Source organism: Triticum urartu, chromosome 6A (genome assembly GCF_056163025.1).
Source record: "Triticum urartu cultivar PI428250 chromosome 6A, HENAU_Tu73, whole genome shotgun sequence".
In the NCBI taxonomy this organism is placed as follows: Eukaryota; Viridiplantae; Streptophyta; class Magnoliopsida; order Poales; family Poaceae; genus Triticum; species Triticum urartu.
Genome location: NC_141878.1, coordinates 460,841,425 through 460,864,288, shown reverse-complemented (window position 1 = coordinate 460,864,288; position 22,864 = coordinate 460,841,425). Strand labels below are relative to the sequence as shown.

The 22,864-nt window shown below is 45.6% G+C and overlaps 2 protein-coding genes across 5 annotated transcripts; both read left to right on the top strand.

The window, feature by feature from the left end:
• The first annotated feature begins 7,383 nt into the window (after nt 1-7,383).
• LOC125514073 (protein argonaute 1A) lies at nt 7,384-19,635 on the top strand. Of its 4 annotated transcripts, none has more exons than XM_087528327.1 (23): nt 7,384-7,856; nt 12,869-13,554; nt 13,632-13,852; nt 13,926-14,075; nt 14,157-14,290; nt 15,135-15,244; nt 15,370-15,476; nt 15,569-15,707; nt 15,852-15,968; nt 16,429-16,536; nt 16,639-16,710; nt 16,814-16,936; nt 17,044-17,209; nt 17,313-17,434; nt 17,562-17,699; nt 17,879-18,021; nt 18,200-18,262; nt 18,330-18,393; nt 18,473-18,611; nt 18,736-18,809; nt 18,890-18,984; nt 19,073-19,104; nt 19,214-19,635. In XM_087528327.1, exons 1-23 carry the CDS (start codon nt 7,814-7,816, stop codon nt 19,423-19,425), a joined length of 3,258 nt encoding a protein of 1,085 aa, XP_087384453.1. In that variant the 5' UTR covers nt 7,384-7,813; the 3' UTR covers nt 19,426-19,635. The 4 variants fall into 4 exon arrangements, with proteins under 4 accessions (XP_087384453.1, XP_048535280.1, XP_087384454.1 ...); XM_048679323.2 differs by lacking the exon at nt 7,384-7,856 and adding an exon at nt 11,501-11,848; XM_087528328.1 differs by lacking the exon at nt 7,384-7,856 and having other exon boundaries at nt 13,416-13,554; nt 13,684-13,852.
• Nucleotides 19,636-21,080: 1,445 nt separating this feature from the next.
• Nucleotides 21,081-22,140, top strand: LOC147965700 (uncharacterized). Its single transcript, XM_087530568.1, has 2 exons — nt 21,081-21,355; nt 21,436-22,140. The coding sequence occupies exons 1-2, from the start codon at nt 21,230-21,232 to the stop codon at nt 22,138-22,140; spliced, it is 831 nt and encodes a 276-aa protein (XP_087386694.1). The 5' UTR covers nt 21,081-21,229.
• Nucleotides 22,141-22,864: the final 724 nt, after the last annotated feature.

Genomic DNA, 22,864 nt, shown 5'->3' with positions numbered 1-22,864 from the left:
ATTCATGCCACAAAAGAGAGATTACATGATGAACATGTTAGGTAGCATTCCACATCAAATAATCTGTTTTATCATTTACCTACTTGAGGATGATCAGGAATTAAGCTTGGGGATGCTTGATACGTCTCCAACGTATCTATAAGTTTTTATTGTTCCATTCTATTATAGTATCAATCTTGGATGTTTTATATGCAATTATATATCATTTTTTTGGACTAACCTATTAACTTAATGCTAAGTGCCAGTTGATTTTTTTGGCTGTTTTTGGTTTTTCAGAAAATCAGTACCAAACGAAGTCCAAATGCCACGAAACTTTTTGATGATTTTTTCTGGACATAAGAGACACTAAGGTTCCGGAGGAAGTCAAAAGACGAAGGGGGTGTCCACGAGCCCACCAGGGCATGCCTCATGGGCCCCTCATTGCTCCATTTGACCTAATTTTGTCTTTATAAATTCTCTAAAATCGGGAAAGCAACAAAGAGCCACCCAAAACACTTTTTCCGCCATCATAAACTTCTGTTCTCGCGAGATCCCATCTATAGGCCTTTTTCGGTACTCTGTCAGAGGGGGAATCGATCACGGAGGGGCTCTACATCAACCTTGCTGCCCTTCTGATGATGTGTGAGTAGTTTACCACACACCCACGGGTCCATAGCTAGTAGCTAGATGACTTCTTCTGTCTGTTTGATCTTCAATACAATGTTTTCCTCAATGTTCTTGGAGATCTATTCGATGTAATCTTTTTTTCAGTGTGTTTGTTGGGATCCGATGAATAGTGGATTTATGATCAGAACTATCCATGAATATTATTCGAGTCTTCTCTGAATTCTTTTATGCATGATTATTATAGCTTTGTATTTATCTCAGATCTATTAATTTGGTTTGGCTAACTAGATTGATCTATCTTGCATTGGGAGAGGTGCCTTGTGATGGGTTCGATCTTCCGGTGCTCAATCCAGTGACAGAAGGGGACATGACATGTATTTGTATCGTTTCCATTAAGGATAAAACGATGGGGTTTATTCATATTGATTGGATTTACTTTGTCTATATCATGTCATCTTGCTTAAGGCGTTACTCCGTTCTTTATGAACTTAATACTCTAGATGCATGTTGGATAGCGGTCGATATGTGGAGTAATAGTAGTAGATGCAGGCAGGAGTCGTTCTACTTGTCTCAGACATGATGCCTATATACATGATCATTGCCTTTGATATCGTCATGATTATTCGTTTTTCTATCAATTGCCCAACAGTAATTTGTTTACCCACCGTATGCTATGTTCAAGAGACAAATCTCTAGTAAAAACTATGGCCCTTGGGTTCTTATCTTTATCATATATTAAAATTCAAAAATACCTTGCTACAATTTTGTTTACTTTATTTTATTTTGTGTTTTTGTTTATCTATCTATCACTACGAGATTTGATCCTTGCAATTAACCGCCAAGAGATTGACAACCCCTTGTTTGCATTGGGTGCAAGTATTTGTTATGTTGTGTGTAGGTACTGCTAACGAGGTGTTGCGTGGTTCTTCTACTGGATTGATAACCTTGCTTCTTGACGAAGAGAAATACTTATCTCTACTATGTTGCATCATCCTTTTTTTTCGGGAAAATCACAACGTAGCTCACAAGTAGCACAAGCGGGCGTGCCAACCATGCTTCGAGGTTGTTCGTCTTGCTCGTGCATGGCGGTGTGAGGGGAACCTTTTTTGCGAGCGCACGCGGCAGTGCATCGAAAGCGTCATGGAGATGGTGCAGGTCTGCGTCTTTTAATCCTACGATGCATGTGTGATTGGTCGAAAGTTGGGCCGGTCGACCGACAATTAGTACTGTCCTTTTGAAATGCATGCGTTCCAGATACAATAGTTCGTTGGACATTACCTTGGGAGCTATATCTTGTATACTATGAGTGTGTACTCCGTCTCGCAATAGGCGAGCGCGAGATGGGTCGACCAGTAGGGGTTTCTGGGAGCAGGTTTCTACAGGGTTTTTCGTTTCTCTTGTGTCGGTTTCTCTTTTTTTTTTCCTTTTTTGTTCTAATTTGGTATTTTTATCGTTTTTTCTTTTTGGTTTCAATTTTTTTACTTCAATTTCATTTTTCCTTATTTTCAACACGTGTCCACTTTCTGTCATGCATGATGTACATTTTTCCGTATGTATCATGGACACTTTTTGTACACGTTTAACATTTCTTAAATACAGGATTAATATTTTAAATATTAGTTTTATTGTCTACTTTTTCGTACAGGTTGATCATTTTTTATACATTTTTAAAATACATAATTAACATTCTTTATGTCTATTTTTTCTTGCATGTCCTATATTTTTCGTATACATCAATAATATTGTTTATACTTGTTTAACAGTTTTAAAATATACTCCCTCGAGTCCTTTTTACTCTGCACATTGGATTTGCCGAAAGTCAAACTTTGCTAAGTTTGACCAAATTTATATTAGAAATTATTAGCATCTATAATATCTAATAAATATAATACGAAAATACATTCCAAGATGAATCTAATGATATTGGTGTTGTTATGTGAATGTCTATAATTTTTTATATAAACTTGGTCAAAGTTGGATGAGATTGACTTCGGACAAATGTAATATGCAGAGTAAAAAGAACCGGAGGGAGTATGATTAACGTTTTTTAATACATGTATTTAATGTCTACTTATTCCATACATGTTTTTATAGTCGTATACATCAGGAATATATTTTTATATGTGTGTAACAATTTTTGAATTACATGATTACCTTTTGTAAATTTTAGTACATTTTTTGAAGCACGTGAACGTATTTTTTTACAAACTTTTTTTGAATGCTTTCAACATTTCTTTTAAACTATGGTAATAAATTTTGTTCACTATGTTACAATTTTTAAAGTCATGGACCTTAAAAATGTACTCAAATTTTAGTTTGTGATTTATATATACAAAAAATGTTGGCATTTGTGAAATTTAATCAGTAAGATTTAATAAAAAATATCAAAATTATAACAAAAGAAAATAATAATTATGATGTCAACCTGACGAAAGCCTACTGGGTCGGTGCACTAACCAGTTCCTTGGCGAGCCGAGCTACTGCCTCGCAGCGTGCGAGATATAGCCGTGCCCGGACAGTACAATTTACAAGGGATTTATCTGTAGGTCCAGTGCCATTCTCATGGGCCAAATCATTTTGGTCAGAATGACAAATGCGAACAGCCGCCGGCCTTGCAAATATGAAATCTTTCTTGTTTGTGTCTGTCAAAGGAACGAAATCACTAGTTGAGAAGTACTCGTTGCAAAGATCACTCCAATTTCCTAGATTGGGACAAGTGGCGCACATGCAAAGCACCACTTGTTGCAACCTGAGAGTTTCCTTTTTTTCGTAGATCCGTTTATTTAAAACGTTTTATCTCTCAAATCGTGTGTCCAAATCTCAAACCGCTTTTATCGCTGAATTCCTCGCGTCGAGACCTTCAAAACTAAATCCCATGTTGATAGGTTTTGATGAACTTTTTTTCATGAAAAAACCGGCCGAAAAAAACTGGATGAAAAAACCGAACCGGGAGCACGGGGTTTTTCCTTTTCCGAAAGAGGCACGCCCGTGCCTCTCATGAAATCACCAACGTGCCTCTCGCGGAAGCAAAACCGTGACTCTCGTGGAAGGAAAAAAAATAGAAAACACGTTTTTTTCGTTTCCGAAAGACACGGCCGTGACTCTCGCGAAAGCACAATTGTGCCTCTCGGGGAAGAAAAACCGAGACTCTCGCAAAAGAAAAAAAACAGAAAATGCGTTTTTTTTCGTTCCCGAGAGGCACGGTCGCGACTCTCGCGAAAGCACAACCGTACCTCTCGCGGAAGAAAAAACATGACTCTCGGGAAAAAAAAACACATTTTTTTTTATTTCCGAGAGGCACGGCCGTGACTTTTGTGAAAGCAAAATCATGCCTCTCGCGGAAGGAAAACCGTGACTCTACCGAAAGGAAAAAAAAAAGAAAACGTGTTTTTTCACGCAAAATTTTTTTTTCAAATTTTTTTGTCGAAAAGCTAAGAAAGACCGGTGAAAAACCAAAGCGTTGAAAAAGCCCGAAGAAAAAACCGTTTAAATAGCCGAAAACACGTGCGGAAGAAAAATCCGAAGAGAATGCCCAGAGCGTGACGCGTGATGAATGACTGAGAACGCGCCAAATGACGTTAATCGTTGCGAGGCTTCCGAAGAAGCGCTCGTTAACTAGTGCCTCCCAGGAGCGAAATAGAGAAACGTTCACCTAAAGAGGCAAATAAATGGATGGGGTTCATCTAAATAAAGATGGGGTGCAACAACATTCTTGAAGTTGAGCATGTCCTTGATTTTTTTTATTGGAAGTGTCAGCCAAGGCCTCAGCCTTGTGTGAAGGTCTGAAGCTGCCAAGCTGCCTAACCGGATGGGGTGAAACAACATTCTTCTACGCATGGATAATATCACAGTGGTTCAAGCTCTTAATCAGGATGAATGTTATTCTATGATGGTAGCCCCTATATTAAATGATTGTCGTCGAGAGTTAGTGAGTTTGACAAGGCTTGTATCAATTTATGTAATAGCGTATGTGTTGGCTGAATGGGGTCACGAGAACTTGCCTTTGGTTTGGTTTGATTTGTCCCTTGATTTTATCATTAAGCTCTTAACGGACCATAAGTGTGATTTGATTTTTAATAAAGTTAGTCATGAAGGTCTTCTCGTATAGTACGATAGTAGTCTACAAATACACCAATTAGCTCCACGCACACGATTCCTGGGGAGACATCCAGACTCGCTCATGTCGCCTCCAAGGGGGCGGCTTGGGCGAACCCTAGCAGCCGCCCCCGACCCTCCCTCCCTCGCTAGCTGCTTCCCCGCCGCTGCCAGAGGAGGTCGGCGAGCAAAGCTCGCCTGGCAGACGACGGGCTTTCCTCCTCTCTCCACGAGGGGATCTCTGGCCCAAACGCGATGGCGACCCTAGGCGCCTGGCGTGGAGGCGGAGTTGGCACGTTTTGGCAGCGGTCCGATAGGATTCCGACGGCGGCTGGGCCACCACAGCTGCTGGGGTAGCATGGGGCCGGCCATGGCTGCTGGCTGCGGTGCATTTGGAGTTTTCCTCCCCAGATCGGTTCTCCTCCATCATCACGTGGACTCCTGGGGCGGCGACCCTAGGCTTGACGGTGGTGGTCATCTCCTTCGTCAGGGGTGTTCGGCCTGAAGGCTGGGTAGTCGGATCTTAGATCCGTCATCTAGCCCCTGCTGCGAGTCGGGGTGACATAGTTGCTAATGAAAACCGAGCCGATGACGAGCGATGGCGGCGTTCTGCGTCGTTGCCTTGATGAAGTCATCGTTGTGTAACTACTGTCGACCCACTCATACTACTCCGGGGGATACCCTAGGATCTGGTCTTCCATATCGGATGATGGCGGCACTGCGGTGTCGTTTCTCTCTTGAAACCATCGTTTGTGGAGTAGCGCTGAACGATAAAGGCGGGGATGGAGCGGTTTTGTCTTGCATTGAGCTTCGGTGGAGATGTCAAGTCATGCTTGACCGACAAGTGCTACGTCGTGTCATGCCTGTTCGGCAGGTGCTACACACGACATATCTTCCAGAGACTTCAAGCTACGCCGGGTGGTCGTTCTTGGCGGCATGGTGCTGCGTTGTACCGGCAGCGCCCGCGATGTGCTCATCAGTTTGCGCGCAGGGAAGTGGTGTCGTTGGGCGTCGTGGTGGCGTCAACAGATGGCCGGACTAGCAAGGGTGATGCGGATCTCTGTCCTGAAGATGGGTCAGTGGTTCGATGATGATGATGGCGACTTCTAAAACGTGTGCACATGGTGTACGCTTTAGATTTGCTGCAGAAGCTGTAGATTACGATACGTTATGTGAATGTATCGGCAACGACATCGGTTTTAGATATGAGGAGTGAGAGTACTCCATATTATGGAGTTTATAGGTGTGAACGATGGCTTGGGTAGCTTGATGTACTCCCTCTGTTTTTATTTACTCCGCATATTAGAGTTGGCTGAAGTCAAACTTTGTAAAGTTTGACCAAATTTATAAAAAAAATATAAATATTTAGTATAACAAATCTATATGATGTGGAAGTACATTCAACAACGAATCTAATGATATTAATTTGTTATTGTATATGTTAATATTTTTGTCTATAAATTTTGTTAAAGTTTGTATAGCTTGACTTTGACCAAAACTAATATGCAAAGTAAATAAAAACAGAGAGAATATTTTCTTGTCAGATTTTTCTTGAATAATTAATTAAGATGGTTGCATGCGTTGACCAAAAGAAATGAAGATCATCTCATCGAAAAAAGAAGAAGACAAGGAAGGAATTAAAAGGAGAAAAAACAAGTGAGGACGCACTTTGTCTCCCGATAATCAAACCCGCACCAAAAATAAAAAAAGAGTTGCGGTCTCACTTTTACAGAGTGCACATAAAAATATAGAAATAATAGTCTCGCACCTGCATGCGCTTTCTTCGACGAAGGAAAAGACGCACGCAGATACGGACTACAAGAGGGATCCGGCTTGCCTGTTCCTTCTCCATGCTCCTATCCGTGCTCCCACTTCATCCTACGGTTATTTTTTTTTTTCTAATCTAATCATCTTCCCTCCTGATTTTTAAAGGATGGGACTGGACATTATTTTTTTCAATTAAATCAAACCACGTATGCGGAAGTACGGATGAAAGTATGGGAAGGGAGTAGGCAAGTCTCGTCCCTAGAAGAGTGGCCTGAACAGACACGTCGGCGCCCCACCCGGACCGCACCGACGAGAGCGAGCGATCCTGCCCGCTTGAGCTTGAGCTTGACTTTATTCCATCCACGAGCACGGCATATTCTCCATCAGGGCTGGCTGATGAGGAGGTGCTCGGTCGCTTTCTAGTCTCGTTTACAGCCATTGTTGCCCCCGTCGCCATTGCCGGAAGCGGGCCTCCTTTCTTGGCCCTTGTGGCGTGTGACGGGGCGCTTTCTTGTAAACTACGAAGAAATGAAGATAGTACTCCATCCATCCGTTGCATCGTTATCCCAGAGGAGGATAGGCACCACTTGCTAATAAAATTGGTATCGGGTTATCAGCCCCACGACGACCAATAATTAGCGGCCCAGAGGAGCGAGACCAGTGGCAGCGCACATGAACCATCAGCTAGTGATCAGTCGACCCAATTCCAGCATATACAAGTGCAACTGTGACATAGTCGGAACCACCCCAGCGAGACGCTGACATGTAGAACCCTAAGTTTCAAGTCCGCGGCTGTCACTGTCACATAGTACACGCCAGCGAGGAGCGCACGAGCCAATTAAGCCCCAACCGGGCCGAGCTAGGCCGATTTGTTAAGCCGCAAGTGCCAGATTAAGCAAGCAATGGCCAATGAGGGCGATCGCCGTCCTGTTGGCCCCCTCGTGCGCTAGCTAGCTAGCTGCGCCTCACCATCGCTCGCCAGCAGCGACTGGCGATGGCTCTACGTGCGGTATCGCATCAGCCGCCACATTGCGCGACTCGGCTGCCTTCTCTTCTGTCTGCGCGCCAAGGAGACCAATGAGTGAGAGGGACGTACAGCAGGCGCCCACCCACCAGCAAATACAAATGCTATCTATCTACCTATCTATAAGAATTATTAACAACACCAACACCAACACCCACATCTCCCTCTTCACGTCTCCCTCCTCCAACTCCAATCTCGTTTCATTGTCCGCTGCGGATTTGGGACCGATCTGCCTGCCATTGCTGGCGGCGGCCGGCCTGCCGGGATCTTTCGAGCGAGGGGCGGCGCGGCGCAGCTTTGACGGCGGAACACACCGCGACGATGGCCTCCCGGACGGACAACGGGTACTCCCCCCATGATCAAGGTATGGATATGCTTCGCATTTTATTTCCTGCACATGGTTTTGCTCAGGTTGGCAGCTACATTAATTATGTAGTAGTGCAAATGGACGACGGGTACGGTTCGGACGATCAAGTAGTATTTGCTGCTTCCTCTGTCTATCCGTTTCTTGACGCTTGTAAAACTGTCCGCGTCGTTTTCGCTCGACGAGTATCTACGAGATTGTCCGGGTGCTGCTGTTCTTGCTCCGTCTTCTGACGGATGGTCAGACTGTCAGAGGTTGCAAACAATACGTGGACGCTGTTGATCTCCTGTCTCTTCAAGTAGTAGCTGATTTGCGAATGTTGTCTTTTATCCGATCCTGAGATGAATGACGTGCGAGATGGATCAGGTAATCAGTTAGAGCATCTTCAATGGATGGTTCAAAATTTGACGATTCAAAACTGAAGATATAAAATTTGAACCGTCAAAAGTGCGTTTTGGAGCTTTGAAAAAAGGCCAATTCCAACAGATGGCCCAAAATCATGGTCCACAAGAGCGATTCCAATAGATGGTCCAAATTCATGGTCCAAAATCGGCCAGCAGCTGCAGGTTGGATCGGCTGCTGCTGACGGCAGCGGTCGGCTCGGCGGTGATAAGAAAAGAGCTTGGAGACCGACCAAGAGGAGCTCAGCGGGCGGCGAAGAATAGTTCGACAGCCGGGCGGAGGGCTTGGTGCGGCGTCGTGCGGCCGGCGCAACAGCCGTGGACAAGCTCACGGCCGGCAGGGAGGAGGTCGGCGGCAACCTAAGACCCAGCGAAGGCCTACCGCGGCAGCTGGACCGCAGGAGGCGCCGAATCCCGCGTCAGCTGCCTCCTGATTCGGCGGCGTCCGGGCGGCTGCGAGCCGGCTACCAGCGAGGGAGGCGACGGGGGCGACAGTGGCGAGGATGTAGGGTGGTGGCGACGCCGACGGCGAGGTTTTGGGCGGTCACGACGGCGGATTCTGTCCGGCTGGTCTTCGGACGGGCGGACAGACGTGGGCGAGAAAGGAAAGGAAGTGGCGGTTGGGTGTTCGCGGACGGCGGCTGATTTTGGACCAGATGCACCGTGTAATGTAAATTTACACCACGAGGTGTTATATTTTACATTATGAGAAGACCGCGGTCTAATTTTTTTTTCATATAAACTGTCTATTAGAGCAGTGTTTTTACCTCAGATGATCCAAAAATTAGATATTTTTACGTTTGAACCATCTATTAAAAATGGTCTTAGTACTGGCTGTTTTTGACCGCTGCAGCGCGTCGAATGTTTCCATCGGTGTTAATGTTATCGTCTACTCGCCGAAGACGTAACAGATCACGCACCAGAGAGTTACGGCTGAAAACAAGTTTAACTAATCCCAGGTCAAAATGAATTATGGTGCTGGTGCTCCATCCATGTCACTATCTCCTGTTTAGTGGGAAAAGTATTGGAGAATACACATAACTTTTTTTTTTGCAGTAGAACTTCTAATTTATCCATCTTCAATCATGACAGTACAACGAACATCAAAAATAAAAATTACATTCAGAACCATAAACCACCTAGCGACGACTATAAGTACCGAAGCGAGCGGAAGGCGCGCCGTCGTCATCGCCCTTCCATCGCTAGAGCCGGGCATAACTTGTTGTAGTAGACAGTCAGGAAGTCGCCGTGCTAAGGCCCCATAGGAGCAGCACCATAGAACAGCAACCGCCGCCGATGAAAAATAACGTAGATCGAAAGGATCCAAACCGAAGACACACGGACATAAACGAACAACAATGAGATCCGAGCAAATTCACCAAAGATAGATCTGTCAAAGACATACCTCTACACGCCCAACAACGATGCTAGACGCACCACCGAAACGGGGGCTAGGCGGGGAGACCTTTATTCCATCTTCAGGGAGCCACCGTCGTCTTCCATTCCTGAGTAGGACACAAACCCTAGCAAGATTGAAAGAACGACTAAAAACGGAGCCCTCCCGCCGGCCCTTGTCAGGATCCACCGCGCCTCCATGGCCCTAGGGCCATCGGAGACGAGGCGGACTTGTGCCGACGCTGGTGAGAGGCACGGACCCTAACTTTCTTTCTTGGAGGAGGAAGAGGAGGCGGAGCCCTGGCATAGAACTTTTGCATAACACCCATACCAATAAATTGTCAGCGCACATCATCGATTTTATAAGCAGGGCGACATTTTTTGTTAGAAATGTGGCTTTGGATTGATTTATGCATTTATTTTGTTAGACCTTGTTGAATGATGCAATAAATATGGTTATATGTATCGCTCGATGCTGAGGTCGGGGTAATCCCCCCTTTCTTAAAAAAATAACACCCCTACCAATTGCTCATGCTTTCACCTGTGCCGAAACCACCAAAGACATGGGTGATCTTCAACTATTCATCCTTTTGCACTTTGACAATTTGCCCTCAATACATTACAATGGATAATCTGCCCAACTTTACTTCGGCATTTTTCCCCATAACAGGTTAGCCTCACCCAAAATGTCGATAATACCACTAACACCATTTACTTGACTACACCCTTCCCTTTTCTTGTTCGTTCCCCTTCCCACCACTCCTGAATAATTTCTGATGATGATGAATAACTGACACACTGAGAGGGAGCAGTGGGACGGCGAGCTAGGCAGCGACGTTCATGGGTGCGGCGACCGGGCAACTGTGAACTGTATAGAGGCAGTGTGATGGGTATCTATGTGGCTTGGAGCGGCGAGGCGGCAACATTCATTGAGGTGGTGAATTGGGCAGACACAAACTACATGGAGACAACGACTTGCAGAACAATGCCGGGTGAGGTGGCGGCTTAGGCGAGGACTGATAGAGCAATAACAACTGGGATGCACAGACCAAGCCACTTCGATGGAGACGACTACGTGCGACATGTTTCGTTGAATCAGGGATGTCTACTTCATGAAAGAGCTTAACCATAAGGAGCGGGTGACTGTGCACAAGTCATTTGCTTTCTCCGTTGCGGAGAAAAGGGACATCAAAATAAAGAGGAGGAGAATCAGCTACCTCCACAAAACCTAAATAGGGGTATTTGGTCATCGAATTTTGATCCAAAATGCTCACATAATGTGAAAGGAATAAAAAATATTCAAAAGCCAAGAGATCAGATATAAAAAGAGCAAATCGTCCAAGTAAAAATTAGGGGAAAGGATCAAATCCCAAAGATTCACAATGTTTTACTATTATGCACGCACCTCATCGAATTTTGAATCCAGAATGTTCACATAATGTGAAATAAATAAAAAATATTCTAAAAAGCCAAGAGCTCAATAAAAAAAAAGGTTGAGCAAATGTAATGTTATGGGAGGCAAAATGTCAAAGTAAAATGGGCAAAAGATCAAATCTCAAATATTAATCATGTTTATTATTACCATGCGCTGAATTTTTTTCAATGTGTCGGTCAAATTGAGGAGCCGCCGATGCCACAAAACGCGACATCTTAGATGGAAGCGAGGCGAAGGTTTAAGAGATACAGATACGGGGTCATCGATGTTAAAGTTGATTGTGCCCGATACACAAGGAAGGCCAGGGGCAAGGCGGCATGCGGAAGTGCTGCCAATGATACCGCAGCCGTTGAAGTCAGGAGGAGGAAGAGGATACCGCAGCCGTTGGATTTTACAACGGGCGTGGTCAATCCAACGGACCAAAAAAAAAAAAATTCACTCGCCTGGTCAACAGTCTCCAAAATTCTCCCCTCTGCCGCCCGTGCACACCGCCATGGCGGCTCCTACCCCAGCCAGCGCGACCGGTGAGCCCCCTCCCGGCGGCCCCATCTCTCCAAAACCCAAGAGACCATGACGGCCGCTCCAGCAATTCGTCCTCTTCCCTTCACGGCCGGGGGAACGATTGGCGCCGCTCCACGTTGCCCTACCCCATGCCGTCGGCCTTCACGCCTTGTCCAGCGAAGTCGCGCTTGGCCGCCATGACAGCGAGAGCGTGCTCCCAGACCTCAACAGCAAGGCCAACGCCCAGCTATGCCGCCACGGCAAGTTTTTTTTTTCCTTTCCATACCTGCAGAATAAATTTCGTTCGTTGTCACGGTTGAATAAGCCATGTTATGGACTTGTTTTGATCTTAACCGTGATTTCAATAAAGTGCTGTATGGAATTAGTAATGTGAAAATTCAGATATGATTATCCTAGAATTTATTTTTTAGATTTGCCATGTTGGTACTGAAATCTGTAATTTTTCATGTTGAACTCTCATGTTAAAATGTCATGAGGCTGTGATTATATTCAGTTTTGCTTGTGTTGCCATGTGCAATTTTTTGTGTTTTCATGGTGGTTTCGTGTTGTCATGTTGAAAACACAATGCATTCAAGTTTCCGTAGAAAAATGTAAGAGTTTTGAAGTTGCCATGTTCAAATTGCAAACAAAGTTCCATGAAAAATTGCAACCAAGCACTGCTTGCACACAGCTGCAGGAGCAAGTCAATACATTAGGATACACGGCAGTAGCAGCACGATGCCACGAAGTACCAACACTAAGCTTGTTTATGTACCACTGAGGGGAAAAGGGGGCATTGATCCAATTAACTGAGGACTTTAACTTTTTCTTGAGGTATCAGAGGACTTTAACAAAGTGAACTGGCAATAACGAGAAAGTCGGTGGCTGAGTGGAACATAAGCAATTGAGGGATTTCCAGTAGCGTATGATTTAAGTGGACACTGTTTGATGGCATATAAACAAGTTTCTTTTTGTTAGTTTCGCTTTGGACAACAAGATTCAGTTTGTTTTTCCTTTTGATAAAGAATATGTTACTCTGCCCATTGCTGCCTGAAAAGAATTGTAAATCCTGTCTTCCAGTTTAGGCCATAATATTTAGCACATGTAGTGCTCTTCAATTCTACGCAAAATGCTAATCATTTCCCGTTCTCTTTATTCTAGTTTGTGCTTGGTCATTGTGTTATCTGTCTTGATACTCTTTATTCTTCATCTTTCTATGCCTGCTAGTTATTGTTTATGTTACCAACATCAATAGTAAAACTATTTGCTTCACCTTGCAGCTTTAACTATGGTGAAAAATAAAAGATATACCCCCCCTAGCGCACGGGGAAGTACTGAAACTCGCAGTGCTCCAAGAACCCCTGGTCAGGATCCATCACAGCGGGTTGAGAGAGCTCAACAGCATGGAGGTGGCGGTCGGCTACATGCCAATACTCAATATTCTCAACAAGGTGGTCGTGGTGGTGGACAACACCTGAGTTCTGGTGGACATTTTCAGGATCCAGCATCACATCAACCATTTGGTGGTCCTGTTAAGTATCAAGCACATGGGTATTATGGCCATGGTGCCCCACGCCAAAGAGGAACACCACAACCATACCATGATGGGCATAGGAGTGGGAGTCATGGACGCGGAGTTCCTGCTACTCCATCAGTAACACTTCCCGAACTGCACCAAGCTCCACAAGTCCAGAACCAAGTTCCGGTGCTTAGACCTTCACCACCCGAAACTGGCTCATCCTCACTACATGTTGAGATGAACACTGGACAAGTCCAGTTACAGTTTCAGCAACTTGATATCCCAGGTCAAAGTTCCTCTAGACAAGGTATCCAATCAGCACCATCGTCGACTAAATCAGTAAGATTTCCAATGCGGCCTGGCAAGGGTACATTTGGCAGTAGGTGCATCGTGAAAGCAAATCATTTCTCTGCTGAATTGCCTGATAAAGATCTTCACCAGTATGATGTAAGGTCTCATTCTTGCAGAACTTCTTGAACATATAATATGTTCCTCTCATGAGCTTTCATTTGATATCACATCAGGTATCTATAACTCCTGACATTCCTTCCCGTGGTGTCAATCGTGCTGTCATAGGACAACTTGTAACACTCTTCAGACATTCTCTTTTGGGTGGTCGTCTTCCTGCCTATGATGGAAGGAAGAGCCTATATACTGCTGGACCGTTGCCATTTACTTCTAGGACCTTTAATATTGTTCTACAGGATGAGGATGATAAACTTGGTGGTGCGCAAGTTGCACAAAGGTTTGCTATTGTAGACATAGCCATTAGCTGATACACGTTTGTGTTCCTTGCTGATATATCTCCTTACCTTAAGGCGCGAAAAACATTTTACGGTCGCCATCAAATTTGCCGCGCGTGCCGATCTCCATCATTTAGCTATGTTTTTAGCTGGGAAGCAACCAGATGCTCCTCAAGAAGCTATTCAAGTGCTTGACATTGTTCTACGTGAATTACCTACTGCAAGGTGATCTTTTCCCACCATGTGGATGTATGATACTATTGTTTTAGCATGGCTGTTGAACATTTCTTCACTTTTCATGTTTAGGTATTCCCCAGTTGCCAGGTCATTTTATTCGCCGAACTTAGGGAGGCGCCAGCAACTTGGTGATGGCTTGGAAAGTTGGCGTGGTTTTTACCAGAGCATACGGCCCACACAGATGGGACTTTCACTGAATATTGGTTAGATCCCAACTCTTTATCTTCACAATCCATAGTACCACTATGAGACGAGCAATCATTGTTTCCACTTTAGAATAATGACCATTTTAAGAATAACTCGTAGTAGATGAAACAGTTGACTACTGATAACTATTGCTTGCTTCTTGCGAATTACTGCCTCTGTTTCGTAATAAGTTAAGGGGGGAGTATAACTTAAGGGGATTGCTATTGGTAAATATAGCTTTGGCTACAATGAAGTTTATAATTTCCATCCGCTAATATTTCCCTACTCAGGCCTCTTGCTTCTAGGATGATTGGTAGGTAGTGTATGTAAAGTTCACAAATTACAGATACATCAGCCATGTTTGCTCCAATAGATTAATAATGTTAGAGAAAAAATATAGGAGCCATCACTATCGAAAAATTGTTCACAGTTTGAACTGCCCTCTCAATATGGCATCCCGTGCCCCGTGCCCATATGGCCATATCCTTATAATCTGCTACCGCCTTGTCTTTTATTTTCAGGGCTTGTTGAGCTGTGCCCTCAGCAGAACACTCCTGTACTATTTGTCGTGCTACCTTTGTGTGTGTGTGTGTGTGGACCTGTGTTGAACTTTGTGGCTGCGGTGGTTTTCTTTATATATAAAGTGGGGCAAAAGCCTTTTTCGGTAAATAGCAGTCAATATTAGGAGCATATTTATTTTTGGAAATCTTGAATCTTAGATGTTGTATTTATGTGCCATGCTTGGTGGGTAAACCTTTGTTCCATGTTCAGTCCAGTCCTAAGATATGAATCATATAGTGTCATTAAATTGATCTGGTCTTCTCTAGCATCTTGAAATAGCTTGACATTTTTGCTTTGCAGATATGTCATCTACAGCGTTCATTGAGCCTCTTCCTGTGATTGATTTCATTGCACAACTCTTGAACAGAAACGTCTCAGTCAGACCATTATCAGATGCTGACCGTGTGAAGGTTATGTTATTCTATCGATTATCACATGGTTTTATATTTTACTCGTATGTTTTCAAGTACATGCTTAATTTGTAGCTCTGTGCTTACTCTTTACTTGACAAGCTTCCTTCCTTTTCACTGATCAGATCAAGAAGGCTCTACGAGGTGTAAAGGTTGAGGTCACACATAGAGGCAATATGCGCAGAAAGTATCGTATATTTGGTCTTACCTCACAAGCAACAAGAGAATTAACGTATGTAGTTCACTCACCTAGATGTGAACCCTCTGTTATGTCCATCGCACTGTTAATTTGATTGTTGCCTTTCTTGGTTTGGCATGTGACAGTTTCCCTATAGATGATCATGGTACTGTTAAGACAGTATTGAAGTACTTCCAGGAGACGTATGGTTTTAACATTCAGCACACCACTTTACCTTGCTTGCAAGTGGGTAACCAACAGAGACCGAATTTTCTTCCGATGGAGGTTGGCATCCTAAACAACCTGTATTATTTCGTGTCATACTTTTCGAACATATTGAACAGTAAAAACATTCGGCATGCTACATAGAGTTAAAGAGTTATAGAAACATCCATTTCATATCATATGTTGCCTCCTTTTACCTTGAAGGTATGTAAGATTGTTGAGGGACAGCGTTACTCGAAACGACTGAATGAGAAGCAGATAACTGCTCTTCTTAAGGTGACCTGCCAGCATCCCCAACAGCGGGAGCTGGACATTTTGCAGGTAACTTTGCCGCATTTTGTGGTGTGAACTATTTTAAACTGATTTATTTCTGTTTCACTGTATTATTATGTGGATTTCTTTGTTATTTTTAGCGATGGCCTGTTTCTGGGTTTAGCCACACATGCTTTCAGCTATGTATATAAGCTCGTCCAATTTCCTATTATCATTTATCTACTCTAGTGGACCTGGTTTTCCTTTTTCTTACGCTAATTTGGACTTGGTAGTGATATTTGAAAACATGTCCAATAACTTGTTATTGCAACTAGAATCTGGTGTTGCCTTATATTGTACACATGCTAAGGTGGCTTGATGGGAGGCAATTGCTCCTTGTGGTATAACACTACAGATAACCATGTATTTATGATTTTTCTTGCATATAATCATAGTCAGTTTTATTCTCTTCCTACAACAAGAATGGCTTCCATGTTGAACCTGTTTCTTGTTTTGTTCTGGTTACCAGACGGTGAATCACAACTCATACCATGAGGATCCATATGCACGGGAGTTTGGTATAAGGATTGATGAACGTCTTGCATCAGTTGAAGCTCGAGTCCTACCTCCCCCTAGAGTAAGTTCAATGTTTTAACACGTGGTTGACATCTTTCAACTCTCACTATTTTATATGCTACATCTTTTCCCTGGATGTCTGATTACTGTTTTTATCTATTAGCTTAAGTACCACGATAGTGGCAGAGAGAAGGATGTATTGCCAAGAATTGGCCAATGGAATATGAGGCATAAGGTATGCTCTTAAATCCTTCATTATAAACGGTATTCCTGTGTATCTCTTCCAATATTTGTTTGAAAATGCTATGCAATTTTTTGCTTCCAATATTTGGTTGTAGAAAATGGTCAATGGTGGTAGAGTTAAGGAGTGGATATGTATTAACTTTGCTCGGAATGTCCAAGATAGTGCTGCCAGGAGTTTCTGTCGTCAGCTGGCTGACATGTGCGAAATATCTGGAATGGTAGGTCTATATTATCCACTGCCTCCAGACATTTTTTTTCAACATGTTCATTTACATTCAGTTGTTTTAACGTTCTCTCTCATACGCTTCATATCCTCTCACCACAGGACTTCTCAAAGGATCCTCTGCTTCCTCCTTTATGTACGAGAGCTGAGCATGTAGAAAGAGCACTCAGGGCACACTATCGAGATGCTATGAATCTTCTGAAACCACTGGGCAGGGAGCTTGACCTGCTCATTGCAATTTTGCCTGACAATAATGGTCCTCTTTATGGTATGCCCTCTAATTAAACGATAACTAGTGTATTATGTAATACAAATACTAACTATTATTCTTATCAATTTCTGACGCTGTGTTGTTCTTATCATTCCCTCAGGTAATCTCAAAAGAATATGCGAGACAGATCTTGGATTGGTCTCTCAATGCTGTCTCACGAAACATGTTTTTAAGACGACACAGCAGTATCTTGCAAACGTCGCCCTTAAAATCAATGTTAAGGTTTGTCCTGTTCTGTGGCTTCTGTCTACTACGAACCTGGTGTTTGTAGTTCTGTTCCTTCTATGCTTGATGTTCACATTCCTTTACTCTTTTCTATACTTGATGTTCACATTCCTTTACTCTTTAGGTGGGAGGGAGAAATACTGTACTTGTTGATGCTCTGTCAAGGAGAATTCCCCTTGTTAGTGACAGACCAACCATTATATTTGGTGCTGATGTTACCCATCCTCATCCTGGAGAAGATTCTAGCCCTTCCATTGCAGCTGTAGGTGCATAACATGTTAATCTTAAATCATTATGCATGCATTATTTTGTAGTAAAACTTATATTCTGGGCAAAAGTTTGCTCTTTCAATGCCAAGCATCCGCTTTTCAGTTTTACTGTTGTCATGTTCTCGTCATGCTGGGCATCCAACGATTTGTAAATGGTTTTATGCTCATGCAGGTTGTTGCTTCTCAAGATTGGCCTGAGGTCACCAAATATGCTGGATTGGTGAGTGCACAAACCCGTCGCCAGGAGTTGATACAAGATCTTTTTAAAGTATGGCAAGATCCTCAGAGAGGGACTGTAAATGGTGGAATGGTTAGGTATGATCTTGTTCACTTGTAACACCTGAATATTGTTTGAACGGTATGCGTGTAATACTTTACAAATTTAACACGCAGAGGACACATACATATTAATGCCTGTCGCTAGGAGTTACCTGAATCTTGTTCACTTGCACCTCATCAATACCTAAATATACATGTTCTATTGACTATGCAGAGAACTTCTCCTTTCCTTTCATAGATCAACTGGACAGAAACCCCAAAGGATCATATTCTATAGGTACTATCTTAATTTAAGCATGTCCAATTGGCGTTATTGTATAGAACCTCACACATTTTTTTTTCAGGGATGGTGTTAGCGAAGGACAGTTCTATCAGGTTCTGTTGTATGAGCTTGATGCGATTAGAAAGGTGAGGTTGTGTTTTCTCTAAATATTGTCGCATGAGATCTGCATGGAGTCTGAACATTTTTGCTGTTTAACAAACCTAGGCGTGCGCATCCTTGGAGTCCAATTATCAGCCACCTGTTACCTTTGTGGTGGTCCAGAAGCGCCATCATACACGGCTATTTGCTAATAACCACAACGATCAGCGAAGTGTTGACACAAAAAGTGGAAACATACTGCCTGGTGAGTTGTTTGCCTTGTTAGCGAGTTTACTTGCTTTGTGTAGCTTCTCGACTCCATGCATGAAAGCTCAATTACTGAACTCAGAGTCAACTTTTAGTTACCATCTTATATCTTATTTTATTAGGTACTGTGGTTGATTCAAAGATATGCCATCCTACCGAGTTCGATTTCTACCTTTGTAGCCATGCTGGTATTCAGGTGAGTTTTTCTGTACAGGTAGAAATGAGAGCATTCTGATGGGATTGACTTGATCTAACCTTACATTACATTACTTTCAGGGAACAAGCCGCCCTGCGCATTACCATGTCCTTTGGGATGAGAACAATTTTACCGCGGATGGTTTACAGACTCTCACGAACAATTTGTGTTACACGTAAGTTACCGTCACGCTAATCCTGTTCCGACTTTTATATGCTTATTATGACCAGTAAACTTGACCGTTAATTGCCCTATTGTTGCAGCTACGCAAGGTGCACCCGTTCTGTATCGATTGGTAAGCAGAGGATGCATCAAAACCTCCGTTCGGTTATACCTAGTTGATGTTGAAAATCATCGGACTTTCTTGTATAGCATTATTCTCAGTGTACTGGTTTCATGTGCAGTGCCTCCGGCATACTATGCTCACCTCGCGGCTTTTCGAGCTCGGTTCTACATGGAACCGGATACCTCCGATGGTGGCTCGGTCGCGAGCGGTGCCACGACAAGCCGTGCCCCTCCTGGTGCACGCGGCGGCAGTAGAGCTGCAGGGAATGTTGCTGTTAAGCCTCTGCCTGAGCTCAAGGAAAACGTGAAGCGTGTCATGTTTTACTGCTGATAAGTTGGGGCAACGCCTCCGGGGTCCGGGCTATCTATTCCCCGTGATCCCAACTGAAGTGCCTGCTGATTTACCAATCCTTTCTTTGCGGCAGAAAATCAATCCTCAGTCATCACATGAGTGTATCTATATATGTATCAGTGCTGCCATGTTTCCTGTGCAACCTGAACATCTCAATTCCTCTTTTCATCTACAGATTTTCAAATGGCATTTTCCCTGTTTGTCTTGGCCAGATTATTGGCCTGCACATTCAAACATCCGTCGAGATTTGCAGCGCCTGTGACCAGTAAGTACAGCCACGCTTCAGTCCAGACGGACCCCTACCAAGTTACGTACCAGAGTAGTACTTCTATTTAGAAACCAACACCATCTCTGCTCTGCTGTGCGTGCAACGCAGTACTATTTGTCTGAAGTGCCCCTGCTATACCTATACACGAACAAAACTGAAGGCCAAAAGACCTAAGGATCTATGTAATGTAAGAGCATCTCCAGCCGTGTTCTCAACAGGTCCCTCCCCTAGATGAATTTTTAGCGCCGGTGACCGAAAATCGGCCCAATCGCGCCTTCAGGATCTCGTTTAGCGCCGGTTTGGGCCAAATACAGAGCCGACGATCCCGCCCCGAACCCAAGCGGCCGGGTGTCGCCTGGGCGCGCCGGCACACGCGAAAAGCGGCATGGGGCCACTCTATCAGCGACTGAAGCCCTTTTCCCGTCGTTTTCTCCCGCTTCCCCCCTAGGCTCCTCTCTCTTCTCCATTCCTTCTGCCAAAACGCTCGCCTCCTCCCTATCCTTCCGTCCGCCATGCCGCCGAAGAAGTATGTGATGCCGCACGCCGCGACGGATCCCACAACCGCAGCCGCCCAGCCGAAGCAAAGGAAGCCGAGGGCACCGCTATCCAAGCCCCACGGCATGAGCAACGCCGAGTGGAAGGCGGATGTGGAACGCCGGGAGGCCGTCACCGCCGACAGGCGCAACAGGGCCAAGAAGGCCAGGGAAAAAGCGGCGCACGCTGCGGCGGCGGCGGAACAAGCGGAGGCGGCGCGCGCGGCGATGATGAATCCACCCGGTGGGCACTCGCACACGGCCTGGAGCCAGCAAAGCGTCGGCTCTCTGGCCGGGTTCTCGTCGTCGCCGCACCCATGGAGCACGTCGTCGCCGGGCTATGCCGATGGGGATGCCCATGGTGGCTTCAACTCCAACATCACCTTCCCCCATGGGCGCCCTGTTCAGCGCACGCCCTCGCCCGCGTTCGCCGGCATGCAGTACAGGCCGTACACGTACTCGCCGCCGGACTACGCAGCCTCATCGACGCCACCTCTTCGCCGCGTCCTCTACTCTGAAGACGCATCTTGACGCATCTCGGTGACGCCGACGCGACGGAGGCCGACATGGAGGACATCATCGCAGCCGGCTCGGCTGCCGCCGCCGCTTCCCCCGGGTTCACTACCAAGGACGGCTCGATTAACCTCGGCGACATGGACAACGAGCTCGACTACGGCGAGGAAGAGCCGGAGGAGGAGGAAGAGGAGGAGGAACCGGCGCCGAGAGGAAAGGCAAGAAGAAGAAGAAGAAGAAGAAGAAGAAGAAGAAGAAGAAGAAGAACAACAAGAAGAAGAAGGCCAAGACCGGCGAGCCACGCATCAAGTGGGCGTCCAAGGAAGAGGAGTGCCTCGCCGAAGCGTGGAAGGTCGTCCGCCTCGACCCGGTCACGGGCACGAACTAGAGCATTGAGACGTATTGGGACCGCATCAAGACCGAGTTCGACGAGCGGAAGCTCGTCGACCCCTACTTTAAAAGCGTGCACATGAAGCGTGGGTCGAAGGCGATGGCGAACCATTGGGGGCTTATCCAAACGGCGTGCAACAAATGGCATGGGATCGTCGAGGAGGTCGCGGCTTGCCCGGAGAGCGGCACCAGCGTCGAGGATCAGGTATCGCACGCCGTCCTTACTGCTGCCTTCCGCCGTGCGCGTGCCCAGCACGCCGACTGATGTTCTTTCCTTCTGCGCAGCTGCTACGCATGCTCGCCATGTTCCGCTATGACAATATCGACGCAGAGTTCAAGTACCTCCACGTCTTCAAGCGGATCGACAAGTGCGAGAAATGGGCGGCCGTCGGACGCACCCTCGCCAAAGCGAAAGAGACGTACAAGCCGGACGCTCTGACCGCGGGCGCGGCCGACGGGCGCCCGGACGGCAACAAAGGTGCCAAGAAGGCGAAATACGCCGAGTCGGCTGCCGCGCGCGTGCAAGAGTTCATCAAACACTGCCTCGCCGACGCCAAGACCAGGGCCACTCAGCGAGAAGAGAAAACCGAGGCGAGGTGGGCTGTTTTGATGACGAACAGCGCCGTCAAACTCGACTTGCTCCGGACCAACGCCGTCGCGAAACTCAAAGCTCAAGACGCGAAGAAAAGGAACAATGACCTCGCCTTCTTGATGGGTGGCGCTGACATGCTCCAGAGCGGCGACGAAAAGCTCAAGGTGTGGTTTTTGGTGGAGCGCGGCCTCATCCTGAATCAGATACCGACGCCGCCAACGCCGCCGCCCAGCCCGGCGGCTGATGACGATGCCTCCGCGACGCCCAGCCCCACCGACGATGCCTCCGCCGCGCCCAGCAACACAGAAGCCGTGCCGACCAGCCCGGAAGTCGCGCTGACTCCTTCCAGCCCGCGTACGCCGCCGTCGACGCCGCTGGAGGTTGAGCTTGACGTTTGATGTACTCCTTCTGCGTTCTTCCTTTTCTGTACGCCGAACTACTGCTTGTCCTTTTATTTGATCGTCGAACTGTGGCACCGAATCGCCGAACTATTGCGATGATCGCCTGTTTGTTGTTTCTTTGAGTGGAAACAATGGATTTCGAAAATGGGGCGCCTTGGGGGCGGTACCTGGGGCGTGGTTGGGGCGAAACGAATTCCAGAAACCGATCTAGCGCCGGCTCGTTCCCAGGCCGCTTTTTTTTGATATCCTGAAAGACCGAATAGCTGAAGATGCTTAAAAAAGAACGGAAACAGAACAAAGAACAAGGGTAGCAAGAGGGATCGCAGGTCTAGCTTCTCGTGCCGGGTGTACGCGCCGCACTGAGATCGGTATCGCACAACACGAATGGACCCGTGACCATGAGCGGTATAAATATTTTCCGCACGCACATCTGGTGAAGGACTGAAGGTTCTCACCGTGTGCAGGCCCGAGCACGCAGCGACAACGCTAGAAACAGAACCAATTTAGCTGCATGTAGGTTGCCTGAAATTTTATTTTCGGCCAGTCGATTTTGTGTGCCGTTGATATTGCTTTGCTATTCGTGCTGTTATTTTTTTCTAGTTGGTTTATTAGGGATTTCTTGTTGGTTCTCTGAGGTGTTTGGGCTGCGTTAAATTTTTTCCCGCGAATACGTAAAGTTTGGGTATCATTTCAATGATAGAAGAAGAGCAGAATGAGTGCA

Coding starts and splice junctions, on each gene's coding strand:
- LOC147965700 (XM_087530568.1), top strand. CDS start 21,230: ATGAAGCGTGGGTCGAAGGCGATGGCGAACCATTGGGGGCTTATCCAA. Junction 21,356..21,435: donor GCACCAGCGTCGAGGATCAG/GTATCGCACGCC, acceptor CCTTCTGCGCAG/CTGCTACGCATGCTCGCCAT.
- LOC125514073 (XM_087528327.1), top strand. CDS start 7,814: ATGGCCTCCCGGACGGACAACGGGTACTCCCCCCATGATCAAG. Junction 18,022..18,199: donor GTAAATGGTGGAATGGTTAG/GTATGATCTTGT, acceptor TTGACTATGCAG/AGAACTTCTCCTTTCCTTTC. Junction 19,105..19,213: donor CACCCGTTCTGTATCGATTG/GTAAGCAGAGGA, acceptor TTTCATGTGCAG/TGCCTCCGGCATACTATGCT.